This window comes from Watersipora subatra, chromosome 1 (genome assembly GCF_963576615.1).
Source record: "Watersipora subatra chromosome 1, tzWatSuba1.1, whole genome shotgun sequence".
Classification (NCBI taxonomy): Eukaryota; Metazoa; Bryozoa; class Gymnolaemata; order Cheilostomatida; family Watersiporidae; genus Watersipora; species Watersipora subatra.
Window position 1 is genome coordinate 1,020,477 of NC_088708.1, and position 16,944 is coordinate 1,037,420.

At 35.6% G+C, this 16,944-nt stretch overlaps 2 protein-coding genes across 3 annotated transcripts in view; one reads left to right on the forward strand and one right to left on the reverse strand.

Annotated features, from left to right (window-relative positions):
• Positions 1–2,670: 2,670 nt before the first annotated feature.
• On the reverse strand, positions 2,671–5,408 carry LOC137385740 (bone morphogenetic protein 2-A-like). The gene is made up of 2 exons (XM_068072281.1): positions 5,007–5,408; positions 2,671–3,805 (listed from the first exon to the last, which is right to left on the reverse strand). The coding sequence occupies exons 1-2, from the start codon at positions 5,341–5,343 to the stop codon at positions 3,006–3,008; spliced, it is 1,137 nt and encodes a 378-aa protein (XP_067928382.1). The 5' UTR covers positions 5,344–5,408; the 3' UTR covers positions 2,671–3,005.
• Positions 5,409–7,639: 2,231 nt separating this feature from the next.
• LOC137385733 (coiled-coil and C2 domain-containing protein 2A-like) overlaps positions 7,640–16,944 on the forward strand; it is a 60,485-nt gene continuing 51,180 nt past the window's right edge. For both annotated transcript variants that reach the window (XR_010977796.1, XM_068072269.1), the window contains exons 1-3: positions 7,640–7,762; positions 12,840–12,882; positions 15,011–15,122. Coding sequence is in view for 1 of the 2 variants with exons in the window: in XM_068072269.1 (XP_067928370.1) it covers positions 12,866–12,882; positions 15,011–15,122 (129 nt within the window). In the remaining variant the exon portion in view is untranslated. The remainder of the gene's footprint in view (positions 7,763–12,839; positions 12,883–15,010; positions 15,123–16,944) is intronic.

Sequence of the window (16,944 nt, forward strand, 5' to 3'; positions counted from 1 at the left end):
ATGTCTGGTTCCTGATGCTGTTACATTTGGTATTTCTCTTTCGCTTCATCTCTTCCTCTCTGTCACTGCTCCAAATATATGTTTTCTTTTTTCCAGTGACCACTCCTTCTTGCCCAACGGCTACCATAGCAGCCCATAGATGTGACACCATTTAGTTATTATAATTGACCATAGAATCCCTATCAAGTTATATTCATTGCCTTAATAAGCTGCTCAAGTTGAGGGTTGGTCTGGCAGTGAGAGCTGACTAGAAACAGAAATAAACAGAACTGAATTAACGAGTTACACTCCTGGCTGTGGCTCGTGTCTAGGCAACGCATGACTTTATCGATAATCTTCTGCCACCCGCAAACCATAGTATTCAGCTCCCTAGCAAATTAAGTTTTACCTTTTGGTTATGAAAGCTGAAGTTATACAATTTTATGTATAAAACAAGTACTACATACGTATTGTTTCTAGTGGCTGTCGAATGCGCTGACAATCTGTTGTGAAACTTTATTGGTTGGCCGCTGCCTCCTTATTTTTCTCACTCTTCTTATTCTTCCTACTCAACAGTCTCACCTGCGAACGGTCAGCGGTCCATAATAGCAACGGGTAACTTTATATTCTTGTGGTTTCAATAGCTGACTCTCGTGGGCAATCAGTATTAAACATCTTGCGGCTAGAACCTCACAACTGTGTGCTGACAAAATGGGTGGCAGCTAAATAGGCATCTATAGACTACATGAACATTTATCTTTTGGATTGCTAGAAAGCAAAAAGTGCACAAAAAAGACTAAAAAAGTATGGCGTGTTTCACTAGAAGAGTGATTGCCTGTGTGTATTCTTGAGAGAGTTTGGGCTCTTAGCTACAGACTGCCCTCCTAGCATGGCAGTGAAAATACAAAAATATTTTATTTTTTACGAGTGTATTTTTACAAATGTTATTGTGTATGTAGTACACTGTCAGTCGAATACCCTTCAATTAATGACACTTCCTAGCACATGGCTCACGAGGAGTCCGCTAACAGTAATTGTCACATGCCTTTTGCTACTTATAATGATACCCTCATTCTATTTTGTCCTTTTTGTTTGTTAGTAAATCCTTCATTTTACAAATGACCTCACAATGACCTCAAATTTCAGTTTACCTATCAGTTGCAAAGGTATAAGATTTCAACTGCCAATAAAACTGCTGCGCTGCGACAAAACTGAAACTAAAGTCCTTTGAAATGAATTCTATCCATTTTTGGATACTAAGCTACATTTTCATGAGTACATGGAATGAAAATAATATCTAGACAGGAAAGAAGGTCAGATATGCGAGTATATCCATCAGGCTATCAGGCGGCATCGAGCTGTCTCTGCCTGATAGCTGACTCTAAGAATTTTGGCTCATAATATTTGAGGCACCATGTACATGAGACGGGTGTTGAAGCCTTGTAATTAATACCTTTGCATACTTGCCTCGTTTTTCGTAAGGCAACTCGGTGCACACGAGACAAACATCCCAGTCTGTTGGAGATGAGAAGAGTCTATTGGTTAACAAAAACTTTTTGTGGTTAAACTGATTGAGGAGTCATGGTTTAAGTACGTATCTCGAGCGTGTGTAAGTCACTTTTGTTGACGTGAAATTGCCAAATGTGTGGTGGATTATTGGTCACTGAGCATTACTATTTGTCAATATTTCACAACTAAGATAAAATTATAACGCACAAAGTAACGCGAGAGAGCTGAAAAAACCGGATGAAGCTTTGACACACTCATGATGTAAGGTTATGTATGATGAAAGTATGTGAATAGCAAACAAATCGTCTCAGTAAATAGCAATTTATGTTAGAATAGTAATTAAATTTTGCAAAAAATAATCAAATGAAAAAAATGATGAATCCTCTGCTTGCGGATATGTTCTGAATATTTAGTGAATTCGCTTTACCATATGATACATGCCATAGTCCATCAACCTCCCGTCTATCATGCTATAGTTTCTTGCTACTCCAAAGGTATCAGATAATATGACTATCAATTAAAAGATGATTTACTCAGTGCCGGCAGGCAGTCAGTGCCGGTGCTCTTTACGCTATAACTTTGTCAATATGATGGTTTGTAAATCTTTAAAACTTTGTATACACGCAATACTATTAATCAGCAGTTTCTAAAATGACAACATTGTGACATTGTCAGCAAACTGTAGCAAAGATGCTTCTCACGTGAAATTAAGTCACGAAAGAGAGTTGTAGAAATAAAGTAGTAATACTCACTACTCAACCGCTTCATTCACATAACTAAGTTTCTTGCATGATTAATTATGGCAATTAGGTTGCATGGTCACATCTGTAGCTAACAAACAATCGCTGTTTACAATTGACATTGTTAGCTTTCTGTGCAAAAAACCATGACTATGTTATCTCTGCTTTTGCAACTCAACAAAACTTAACATTTTGGATAGTCCAAACCTGAAAAGGCTTGACCAGTTTTATAATTTTAGATTACAGCAGGTGATGCCACAGGTGCACTGGATGCTCACAAATGTACAAATAGTTTTGTGCAAGACACAGCATTTCATAACTCTATGTGCATGGTCTTTTATTCATATCATTTTCTGTTTCAACGTGATATGCTTCAATGGATTTTTAGAGTTGTCCTCTCCCCAATTTAGTCAGTTTTATGTTTTTTACATATTATGTGTATTTGAACAGTAAAAAAGTAATAAATAGTTATTAATATATACATAGTAAAATTTTGATTGGCAGAGAATTGTTAAACAGCTCTTTGGTGTAAAAAGTGCAGAGATGTTCATTTAGTTAGAGCCAGTCCAAAAAGTCCATCATATCACAAGAAGGCTATCGCTTTGGTATTTGACTGGCAAATGACCATAAAGCTAAACTCAGTTATAACAAATAAGAACACAAAGTGCTGTGATGTTTGGCCACAAAGGATGGCTCATGTCGGTTTGGCAGGCACTGGAGAGACGGCAGGCGCTGCCAATGTGCTTGACATGGTCATGTCAGTGGCTACTACCGATGCTATAGGCACTCGCACTCTTCTACTATAAGATCATCTAAAGTTGTCATAGTCACTGAAAATTCATTATCAAGATGAAAATAGTTAAAGCTTGAGAAGGAACTTGGAGCGCATCGCATTTCGTACTTGGAGCTCGGATAGTTCCTCAGTAAGGTATATTTCGTTCGTGACCACATGTTGCTGGGACGATGGCCTAAAGGACAACCTCCTGTACAGAAGAATGCTTGAACTATTTCATCACCGCCATGAAACATTTCATCATGAATACCGACATCCCTGTAGCTAATATTAACTGATTGTTTGCAGCATGTGCCTGGACGACAAGTATCGTCGACAGCGACTTGCCTCCGCTTCCTCCTTACGTTTATCTTCTGCTCGTAAGCCAATATGTCTAGCGTTGGCTTCAGAGCTGTGTCTTCAGAGTCTGTTAATATTTGTGATATATTTTGACTTGTACACTCAATCTCCAAGCCGTGATTCAGCCCTGGCTCATTTACCCAACTCTGAGCTATTTCGGTCACGTCGAGCTTTATCCAACCGGACTGCGCAAGAGATATGACCTTGGAGGTGACCAGTCTCCTCATTTTACCAGGCAATGTTTGATATACCAAAAGTACCGTGTTATATCCTATGTTTCGTTTAGCAGACAATTTTATAGTCTGTTTGTCAGAAGCAGGCAACGCGAGAGACGATTGCCTATATAGTTTCAGCATGGCTGACTGCACCTTTATCTCTGATGTGTGATTTTTAGGTTGAGCGATATGTACAGGAAAGTAGTAGCTGCCCACAGTTGCACCATTATCTGCAAATAGAGAAGAGAACACTGTTGAGCCCTGCTATACCTAGTCATTCCACTTTTACAAATGACGTGAAGAATCTGGAGTGTACCGGGCGTCGGGATGTTATGGTGTAATCAAGGAGAACTATCTTTTGAGGAAACAAGCTTACCGTTTTAACAGGTCTCTACTCTAGGCCCAGTCATTACACAAGAGTAAATACAATCTCTAATATTGAGTGAAGCAGTCTTTGATGGATGAGCCACAACCTCGTAAATTTAATCCTCAATTAACCACACTTCCTTTATACCTCTGCATTTTTCAGCGAAACCAAAACATTTTTATATGACAGGTTGGAACAGGTTGGAAAGTTACATAAAACTAGCAGTCGCTCGTTAGTCTTCGCTTGGCTGAACACTCGCTCTCAGCCGGCCGGGCTCTCAGTGCGTATTCATCAATTGAGGCACCTTATTCATCAATTGAGGCCCCAAGTCTAAAAGTGCTGTCAGATTAAAGCACGAAGAAGGTTGAGTCAGCGCAACAGTTGTACCAACACTGTATATTTGTATTTTAAGGCTGTATGTTTTGGCAACACGCCTGGCAACTTTGACCCTGTTGCTGCAACTGTTTATGTTAGAATACCTTCTAAAGCCTATTAAACAGGGTATCGGATGGCGAAGGTAAAGAGCTTCAACAACATGACACCCGAGCCTAAACTATCAGCTATCAACAATCCCAAACATTCTTCTAATAATTTCATTCGCTATCACGGCTTTACACAGTTCGTAAGTGGATTTGAGGATGAAATGCATCCGAGTTCATTACTGCATTTGTTTGCGGCAGTAGGCAGAGCTAGTGTTTGCTTTGAAAATGGTAACAGTTGCTGATTGCCGGATTAACATAACAGTTGAATAATACTGACTCAGAGCGAGAGATTTACCTATAGAAAGTGTACACAAGCGCTGGAAGATTGTCCTGCCACTGCTCTTATTTATCCCTTTTACGGTTGTGTAGTAGACACACAGACAAACCGAAATAGTGTGTTGAAAAGGAGACTAGCTACTTTCCGCTGATGCAAAGCTGTAACAACACCTTCGCAAATAATTGCCATGTCACGCGTGGAAACTGGTTGCGTAATACCTTGAGTCAGGTTTGGTCAGCCTCAAGTCAGCAAACGAATGCTATGGTAAAAGAGCTGAATACACCCCTTTAATATTTTAAACTCACCTGAAGATGTATATGAGTGTAAATCTCTCTTGTGTATTGCTTCGTGCGCATAATCCATGCTTTCATCCAACTCATCCAGCTCTGAAAGTTTTTGTCTGTACTCGCGGAGAAGCCGTCTCTGTTCTTCTATAGTTCTGTTGAGCTGAGGTATTGAGTTGTAAACGCTACGTCGAGGCAGCGCTGACCTTAGGCGCTGTTTGATCAGTTCGACTTGCTCCATGTACTGAGGGTCTGACACCGGTGCGAGTTGCCGGTGTTCGGTAGCGGTGAGCGTCTTGCCGAGAGTTTCAATGATGAAGGAGAGAAATAAGAGAGAAGTCCATGTAGTGTACAGCATGGTTACATCGAGTCATTACACGCTCGTTCCATCAATCTATAAGAGAGGCAACAGTCACAACGTCACGCTATAATCTATAACCGAATATACTGAGTGATATGAGGGGAACAGGCTTTATATGCTGCAACTGTCATATACAAACAAACAATCTAAACACTGATTGGCTAATGCTGATGAATTGACCGAATCAACAAACTATAGGAGAATTGAGTGAAATGTTCATCCAACTGTGCAGTTGAATTCAATAAACTACATCAGGTTGACTTTCAAATCACGCACAGTCTGTTAATTCCATCTCTATTAGCAACCACGAGTTATTTGCTAGCTCTTATCTTAGAGTACACCATAGCTGTCTCTTTTACTGCAAGGCCTAATATTATGGTACAAGATTGAGATGACACACATAAGTAGGAGTAAGCTATGAAATTTATGATAGCAACTGGAATAAAAAGCTTTGCCCAGAGTCATAAGTTATAGAGCGAGTCCTAGTAATTGTGCCGAGTCTTGTCAACTGACAGCCTGTAATCCTACGAGCACTAAGGGACACCCGGACTTGAGCTCTCTGTCAATATTTACTCTAAGATTCTATAGAAAAAGCACTAAAAATATTTTTCTAAATGATTAGAATGCTCGATGAAGCCAATTATGCCTTCAATACATATGAGATTTTCTTTCAAACTATTTTTAAAATCGCGTGATATGTTTGTTGAAACACGGTTGAACACGCGCGCGTTTCATGACTACTTCAGTACTGCAATCATGTAAGATTTATGCATGCCTCACCGTTAGCCATGAACAGTTATATTTATTTGTCGTCAGTACAGTACTGCATATAATCCGGTGTGAGCCGACGACTGTCCCCTCAGCGTATCATGCACTATACTGAAGAAAGTAAGAGCTGATCTGTGCATATGAGTAGAAGAGCTGTAGGAGAGCTAATGAGCTATGCATTATTATCATTCTCCTTTTGTCCAATCAGTCCACATCTATTTACTCTCTGCGGCAACTTCAGCCTATTGTGGAGACTGCGCTGGGCGTATTTATTATTGACACTAATACAACAGAATTGCAATTGTATCTAACAAATTACTATATAATTACTATCACCCGTATAAACATATATGCCGGAAAAGGACAACAAAGTAACAGTTTTATAGCATTAATCATTATAAGGAGCAAGTTAATGAAGATGTGAATGAGTGCTTTGTTCACGCTATTTTTAGAGTGCATTGATAAGACTTGGAAAGCTCCTCTAGACATGCGACACCTCTAGACAGGTGCTGTATAAAACAACTCCAAGCTTTATAGCTACACCTTTTGAGTTCTGTGTTCATCAATTACAAGAGTTCATAAAAAGATAAGACATGCTAAAATAATAATTGCTTTCAAAGCAGTTGTTGCCTAAAGCATGCTGCCTAAAGCATGCTGCCTAAAGCATGCTGCCTAAAACACGCTGCCTAAAACATGCTGCCTAAAGCATGCTGCCAGCGTTAAGTAGTACTAATAAGACACTATCACTTAAAAATATTGTAATGAACACTCTGCCTCTTTTATGGTACTCTTACAAAAGCATAATGCTAATAAAAATAGTAACTGTTATCTTCAAGATTTTTTTTTCATGTATTTTTTTTGATCTTGTTAATTTCCAAAAAGATTTGCCTATTTTCCAAAATTTCACAACTTTTCATCCACCTATATAATATCTCTTTTTTCTTGATGTAACTTCAGAAACTAGAATCCAAGTAGAGTTTCTGAGAGTGCATTTATTTTGTCAAAGCTAAAATTTCACTTATGCTTTGCATAAAAAATGTTATTATTTGTTTATAATAAAAACTGTAACCAATGATATACAGCCCCCCTGTATATCATTGCTGTAACTCAGCAGGCTTCAATGGAAAACAAAACCTGTTTCAAGTTGTGATTAATTGGCATTATCATGCAATTATGATAGTTCAATTTTGCTGAGTAATCACGTTTCAGTCTACAACTTTTATGACGTATGTAAAGGCTGTTTACATCTTACAAATACCTACATGTACATTTACATTATACAGTACGTCGTAGTCTACAGCATCTGACTTCACAAAAAGAAAGACAACTCCAAGTTTAGTAAATTATGTTTTTTTATAATTCGTTTTATTATAAAACTGACAGAACTTTTAAAATATTATTTTAATTACCAAAAGTTTAAATTTGTAATGCTTTGAACATAAGGTTAGCAATTCACTATACGACCGCGGTAACTGGGCGCCATGTCTAAAATTGTTTACGCCGTTGCTTCGGCATTTGCGATACCATTAGTTTGGCAAATCAGCGTAATAATTTTATGTTATCCGACTGTCACGTTGACGTGACTAATTAATACGTTGCAAAGTTAATGCATTACTAGTAAATATAAGCTCATTTGAGTGAATCACAGGTTTGTATGTCTCAATTTAGTTATTAATCTGCTATTTTAAGCCATCCAGCCTCAAAATATACTACAGCGTTGAGCCTGCGACATAATCGAGATTCCAGTCGTACTAGTACCATTATTGTTATTATTATTATTATTATTATTATTATTATTATTATTATTATTATTATTATTAATGTAGTGCGACACACGTTTTATGATTTGGATTCGGTATCATTCAGTGAAGCATTTCATTTCTAGTCCCATTCTGTTGCTACCAAACCATGCTACAGGCGATATCCATATTCACTATCTTACTTAACTTTATCTAATTAATAATGTCTTGGTTTATTATGTAGCAGCAGTACGATTTTTTGCACCGACAAGAAGCAGCTGACAATAGCATTAAAGTTTACGCTATATCACTTGAAGTTTGAAACTTTGTACATGTGAAATATACATGATAGTGAAACTGATTGCGCTGATTGTAGTTATACGCAAGATAAAAATACAATTTTGTCAAGCTAAACCTTTTATTCACTTCTCATGTAAGTTTAAGCTTGTAGTAAGGCTTATTTTGATAAGATAAACTAAAGGCTTATATAGCTATTACATGTGAAGATAGTTGAAATAGTGACAAGTCATTGATTGGCGCCATTATTTTTAGTTATATATAGCCTACATCAAACACAAAACTAATATTTTAAAATCGTGAAGCGAACAGTTGTATTTCATGTACAGCTAGTAGATAATAAAACGCTGAAATTACCTTGTTTGGCCAGCTTAATTTGCAAAGATCTGAGACGAAGCTAATTCGTGTGTACATGTTTGCTATTGAGGGATTTTTAAAGATACCTGCAAGTTATGTATCTACAAATCTTGACATGAAAATTATTGATTAATTAATTCATATATTATATGAAATTACATCACATTTCACTATATTCCTTTGGCCTATAAGCCTATATTCCTTTGATCTATAAGTCTATATTTCTCTGGTCTATAAGTCTATATTCCTTTAATCTATAAATATATATTCCTTTGATCTATAAGTCTATAATTTTTTAATCTATAAGTCTATATTTCGTTAGTCCATAAGTCTATATTTCTTTAGTCTATAAAAAGTCTATATTCTTTAGTCTATAAGTCTATATTATTTTAGTCTATAAGTCTATATTCCTCAGTCTATAAGTCAATATTCCTTTAGTTTATAAGCTTTTTATAAAAAATTAATATCTAAATTCTTAAAGTCATTGAGGCAATTTGTTTCTTTAAAAAATGAGTAAACTTCAACTTTGCTTATGCCTCATATGAGTGTACATGTAGCTCATATTGTATTGCACAGTTTAACACTCAAGTTATACTGATTCTAAGATCAGTAAAAAGAAAGAAAAATGTGATTAAGGATTTGTATTGGACAGATCAATGAAATTTAATTGGGAATATGTTATAGTGTATCTGTAAAAATAGATAATTTGTTGGTAAAAACCAAAAAATTTGCAATACTGCTTTGTCTTATTATTGGAAAATTATGCTGGACGGTGCTTAGAATAGTGCGCTCGTTATACATAGTATGTTTAAAACAGTTTTGAATAAAATAGGTTTACGCTTCAACATTTCTTGCTTGTGCAATCTTTATGCTTTGGAAATAGACTGAATTCCTATGGTACAGCGGTTCTATGTTAAACCATAACTGTCACGAACGACTTTTATCGTATTTACTAGGTAAATCAGACACGCTGATTCCGATTTTGTACTCAAAATAAAAATTAGTCCACTAACTTTCAGAGTAATGAAGGCTTTTTTACAGCGTTCAAATATCGGTCTCGAAAACAACACGATCGGCATAACAAGCTCCGCCCATAAATACGTGACGTAACCTAGCTTTTTAGGAACAGAAGTTACGTAGGGATGTTTATACCGATTTAGAATAATAGAGATGGGTGTTTTAAAATCTATTAATATCTAAATTCAGCCTTAAAAATAATATCAGTCTTTTCTGAAAGGTAGATAAGCTATTTAGCATTGCATATTTAAAAAAGCGCGATAACAACGCTAGCTTGTGATAAAACCGCGCTTTTTGAGCTCATTTTTCTCGGCGTTCAGCCCATTTAAACGTCATGTAACAAGCTACGAACAATTTTAAATAGTTTATATACCTTTCATAAAAAACTGAAATTATTTTACAGGCTGGATTTAGATAATAATGGGTTTTAAGACACCCATCTCTATTATTCTAAATCGGACTAAACATTTCTAACTTCCGTTCCTGAAAAAGCTAGGTTTCGTCACATATTTATGGGCGGAGCTTGTAATGCCGATTGTGTTGTTTTCAAAACGGATATTGAAAAGCTTTAAAAAAGCCTAAATGACTTTGAAAGTTAGTGGACTAATCTTTATTTTGTGTACAAAATCGGAATCAGCGTGTCTGATTTACCTAGTAAATACGATAAAAGTTGTTCGTGACAATTATGGTGTAATGTGTAGTCTGTCGATGCTATTGATGGCAACTGAGGAGGTAACTTCTCCAACGCCCGCACTGAGATGTTAATTTGCTTATATAAATATGTATTTATCTACATATATATTTTTATAGATATAGGTTAAAACTAATTTGAAAGATTGAATTTTATTCACAACAAATCTTCAAAACATATATCGTACATATACCATGTATATACGTGTATATAAGATTTGCTGCAATCAATTGTCAAAGAGTTCATGGAATCGGTGTATTGTATACATCAGAACACAAATATCAGCAGGTATATTAGCTTAGCATTTGCTTGTACCAACTATTGTCGCTGCTTCTGCATTTGTATAGACCTTGTAAACCAAGATACTATGAGCATGAAAACTGGAACAGCTTTCGTCTTTGGCTGCGGCTCACAATTGGCCAATACATTCTCGATGGAGATTTAGTTGTGCCTTACTTTTCTCTATATAACACAGAACTAATTTTTATGTGGTTGTTAGGGATAACAAGTAAATTTTGTGGTTGCCAGCCTGAAAAGCTCCCATGATGGCGCAAGTATTTTTTGCTCATATAATTGGATACTATTTCTGTCTGCGAAGGCTGATTAGGTTGATTTACTGTTCTTAAACTTGTTAAGATTATGCAATATGCTTCTACATTTTTTAGCATCAGTAGATTAACTGATATTCTTTTGAACAAAGTAGTGCTTCAGGAGGCCATTAATATTGGAATGACTGAAGCAGTGGAGCACAAATGCACTTTACCCCATCTCAGCAAGGGGATTAGACATAGAACGCTTCACAACGGCATAGAATGCCATAGAGCGCTATTGAACATCATAGAACACTATAAAACACCATAGAACACCGTAGAATGTCATAGAACACCGTAGAACGCCATAGATCACCATAGAACGCCGTGGAAAGTTATAGTCAATTGTGTTATGGTATCGTTATGGGTTGAGTTTGATACATCGAATACGAAACTATTTGAGAGCTGTAAAATGGCACAAGCTTGTTTAACTAAGCCAATTTTCAGTGCATCCAGGTGTTTGACACCATAATGTTACATACCTAGAGCGTTGTTGTCTTTGGTTCTTGTTTATGACTACCTCACATAGCCACTCTTTTAACTGACAAGCATTTATATCTGAGAGGAAAAAATTAATGAGCATTTTGATTATATTTAAAACAATAAGTTTATGCACCCATGTCCGGATGAGTATGTACCCTGAATGTGTTTCATGATGAGTACGTACCCTTTTCATGTCATGACTTTCAAACGGCAAGGCAGAATATCTTGGAATTTACATATAGATTACCGATTTCTTGAGGGGTTTTCCAAAATTTTTAAAGTTATTCATTACGATGCGGTATGTTTTGATTTTAATTTAAATTGAATTTAGAAAAAGATTTCAAAGTTTTTTATCATTTTTTACTTAACTTACTAATTCTCACTAATCAGATTTGCACTGGAAACAATAAATTTTACTAATTAAAACACTGAAATCTTTGTGTAATATTGCCTACCAACTAAATAATTTCTTATTCTATTCCTTTTGTTTAGTTCAATTCTAGTATTATTTAACACAAAAATTGAAATGATTTATTTTGTGATTCCCCAGTTTTTCCTTTGCGCTATAAATTTACTCATAGGTTTGAGAGTAATAAATTGTGGTAGTTTATCGCCTTTGTTATTAATTACTTTCTCGTATCACTTGCTCATCTATATAAAACTTATTAAATATACATGAACATGTTACCAATAATATATGTATTAAATATACATGAACATGTTACCAATAATATATGTATTAAATATACATGAGCATGTTACCAATAATATATATATTAAATATACATGAACATGTTACCAATAATATATGTATTAAATATACATGAACATGTTACCAATAATATATGTATTAAATATACATGAACATGTTACCAATAATATATGTATTCTTGTCATCACAACTTTTTACTAAACTTTCAATTGATGACGGGAAACTGACAGCCGATGTGCAATAATTTCTTTCCAACCAAATATAAGCTCGACATAAACTATTTTGTCGTTCGCAAGTTTTTGCGTTTATTTTGAAATTTTTTTAAATTCGCTGCTAAAAAAGTTTGTTTAGTTTGCTATTACTATTGGTCACTTTTCCTTTTGTTTATGTTTTTATGTGTGTAAAACTTTAGACACGTTACAAAGATATTTTTTGTCTTTTCGTCATCAGTTTTCAGTTGTTATAGAGTAATTATATTTAACACAAATTAACCCTGTAATATGATCGCTTTGATTAAGCGCGTCCACCATGGATACACGAATCATCTGAGAGGGATTGTTAGATAGACACATAAAAAGGAAAAGAAAGGGAGACTAACTTACACTGTTGCAACAATAGACAATCACAAATTCTATGCATTGACTAGTTAGTAAATGAACTTTAGCATCACTGGCTGCCCTCAGCAGAAGTCTTATTTAAACAAACCAAATCTGCAGACATATATTTATCTGCAGTATCTGTAGACGAGCACCTGTCTTTTTTATTTATAGACATATTTCTTTATTGCATATTTATGGATTTTTTGTGTGAATCCATATTTATCTATTGTGTATTTACAGATAATTATTTCTGTGAGTCATACAGCATGTCTTCCATAAAAAGGTACGTTATATAATAGGAAGGTAGGTGTCAAGCTTTTATTTTTTCACTGCTTATTGACAGTCAGACAAAACAATTTTTTTCCGATACCATATGTGGTAATATGGTAATATATATACCATATGCGGTAATATGGTAATATATATACCATATGTGGTAATATGGTAATATATATACCATATGTGGTAATATGGTAATATATATACCATATGTGGTAATATGGTGATATATATACCATATGTAGTAATATGGTAATATATATACCATATGTGGTAATATGGTAATATATATACCATATGTGGTAATATGGTAATATATATACCATATGTGGTAATATGGTAATATATACCATATGTGGTAATATGGTAATATATATACCATATGTGGTAATATGGTAATATATATACCATATGTGGTAATATGGTAATATATATACCATATGTGGTAATATGGTAATATATATACCATATGTGGTAATATGGTAATATATATACCATATGTGGTAATATGGTAATATATATACCATATGTGGTAATATGGTAATATATATACCATATGTGGTAATATGGTAATATATATACCATATGTGGTAATATGGTAATATATATACCATATGTGGTAATATGGTAATATATATACCATATGTGGTAATATGGTAATATATATACCATATGTAGTAATATGGTAATATATATACCATATGTGGTAATATGGTAATATATATACCATATGTGGTAATATGGTGATATATATACCATATGTAGTAATATGGTAATATATATACCATATGTGGTAATATGGTGATATATATACCACATGTAGTAATATGGTAATATATATACCATATGTGGTAATATGGTAATATATATACCATATGTGGTAATATGGTAATATATATACCATATGTGGTAATATGGTAATATATATACCATATGTAGTAATATGGTAATATATATACCATATGTGGTAATATGGTAATATATATACCATATGTGGTAATATGGTGATATATATACCATATGTAGTAATATGGTAATATATATACCATATGTGGTAATATGGTAATATATATTACCATATGTGGTAATATGGTAATATATATACCATATGTGGTAATATGGTAATATATATTACCATATGTGGTAATATCGTAATATATATACCATAATATTGTCTGCTCATCGAGACTTACAATTGAAGATGAGCTTGCTCTTTCTCTCTTTCAGCTATTTTGAATTATTTTTAAATAATCAAGTTTGTTCTTTCTATCAAGTATTATTTTTTTGAAAGCAATCATTAATACTATATTTATAATTGACAGTCTATGTTAGCTACAGCCCTTGATAACTTTATGGATGAAAAACTATAAGCGAAAATGCAAGTTTCTTTACTAAGAGCTATGAAAACCGTAACAACCTGAGTGTGGCCATGTAATAGTAGCTACACTCACCAGAGTGTGGCCTTGTAATAGTAGCTACACTCTCCAGAGTGTGGCTATGTAATAGTAGCTACACTCACCAGAGTGTGGCCATGTAGTAATAGTTACACTCACCAGAGTGTGGCCTTGTAATAGTAGCTACACTCTCCAGAGTGTGGCTATGTAATAGTAGCTACACTCACCAGAGTGTGGCCATGTAGTAATAGCTACACTCACCAGAGTGTGGCCATATAATAGTAACTATATTCACCAGTGTGGCCCTCTTGCTCAATAAACGGAACCTAAATTTCTCGAGTACTTGACTGTCCCAAAGCTGCCTTTAATATATTGCGCCTGAGGCGCGGATTGTAGCGCCTGTCATTTACCAAGGACGGTTCCTATGTTATAATGACCCTCTAGAGCTCTGTCTAATGGCAGGTCTGTTTGTTAGCAACCATTCATATGAACCATTCAGTGTCTGGCTCATGGCACATTTGTGTATTGCTCTGTCTCTCAGGTCCTTAGTTCACGGCCTGCATGTAAGTTAAATTCATCGCCCCGCCCTCATCTAGTGCACCCAAACCGTGCGCATTTACTAAAGAATTAATATACAAGATACAACTGTTTATACTTTCAAATATATTCTTATGTTTGCTTTGTGTATCTTACTCATTGAATATGCCCAAGATTTGTGTCAATTTGTGATAATTGCAGTATGAAGGAACGGCTGCAAGAGCGGAGGAAAATGCTAAAAGACACTCAAGAAAGTACATCAGTCTTTGAGAGTACAGCTGGCTCATTAGGGACTGGAGAGGGATCAACATGGGTGTGTAATTTCTTCTTGCCATGTACTCACATCGCTCCCTTTTCAATCACAAACCTACGTATGCTTAACATCAAGCCTGACTAGCCAACCTTTGCATCGCTATCAGCACTACCGTTGGTTCGTTTACCTACGGAGATTCATGTGTCAGACGTAGATGGTTGTGCAAACAAATTGCAAAGATTGCCTAATTTGGAGCAATTTAGATGAGAATATCTGCATTTATTTATAACATATTCACATCTTACCGCATCATTTCATTGACGCCGCATCATCTCATTTGACGCTTGCAAGTTTTGTAACTTATGTCGGTCCTTCTACTTCTCCTCTGGCAATGTCTTTAATTATAAAACTGGCATTTAATTTTGTTAATTTGAGTATTGAGTTTCGAGAGGCAGAGCAATTAAGTTCTATAAATAGAAGACAGCGGGTATGTACGGGACACAGTAAACGGTGAATGGTGTCTAGCGTTGAGAGGGAACTGACAGTCTAGACCAGGTACTCTAGTCCTTGCGGAGTGTCCTGTTCAGTCTCATCCGATCATGCTCAACACGCTGAATGAAGCCTTTTTATTATTTATTCACATTATTTAATAATGAGGTATTTCTTTTATACCACGCTGACTTTTGAGAAGGCATCAAACTAGACACGGTGACCATTTTGGAACTCCCTCCATAAATCTTCTTAGACGCTGACATATCGTATGCCGAAGGATTCCTTTGGCAGACCTTGACCACAATGAAACTTATTTCACTCGCTTTATGCTAGTGACGTCGGCCACTCCATTCATGTTTATTTAAATCATGAGCTCTTGCCTTATTGGGCAAACTTGTCCCCAGAGTTAGAGGCCTCCTTAAAATAATTAAGTGGCGCTTATCGAAGAAACACTGGGTGTTGTAAGCACATCTTTGGTCAGGGCTGCCTCTCTGCCTCTCATCGCTGCACGGCAATCACTGACGTACTTTGAATTAGTTGTTACGTTGGTGCTTCAATGTTTAAATTGTGTTTGTTGCAATTACTTTGAGGAGCCTATCCATGTCATTCCGATATCCGTTGGTAGTTGGTACCTCTCACTACATACTCATCACTTATCGCTGTTATTCATTAGCTTCAGCTTCTAAATATTCACTTCACAACTCTTTACCTTTTTGCAAGCGTTTATCTCGTAACCTTTTCGATGAAACCCTGAGGCAGAGAACATTCTGGGTAGCAGAGCCTAAAGGCAGCGATCAGGTCATTCCGAATTGTTAAATATGAAAGAGGAGCTGGTGGTCACTCATGCGTAACTATACAATGCTATTGTTGTTCACCGTAAACACTCACAACACGTAAACACTCACAATGTGTTAGCAGCCTTTCCATGTTCATCTATACTCCTCAACCGCTACTCGTGAACATGAACGTACTGTTCAACAGATTTGAAGGTGTTTGTCTAGTTTTGTTAGGTTGTAACAAGCATTTGCTTCCTCTGATGAGAGAGGAATAAAGCTAGCAGTGCTATGCAGTTTCCATTGCTATCAAGGAATAGCACTGAAGTGAAATGCCAAAACAGCCAATATACATTACGCATTTATGGTATTTCCCTGGGGTCGGTTCTCCTGAGAAGCTTATCACAGTAGGCAGCTTTCATAAGATATGCATGAAATATAATGAGCTATCTTTTGATATTGGCAGTGCATTTAGGTGCCAATGTGACTTAATATATTTGTAAATCTACTCCTTAATGTGCAGTAATATACTGCAGTAACAGTATGTTGATGTTTTTCTTAGAAACTCTGTAGGTTTCACTAGATATTTAACTTATAACTAATGGCTGCCGATGTGC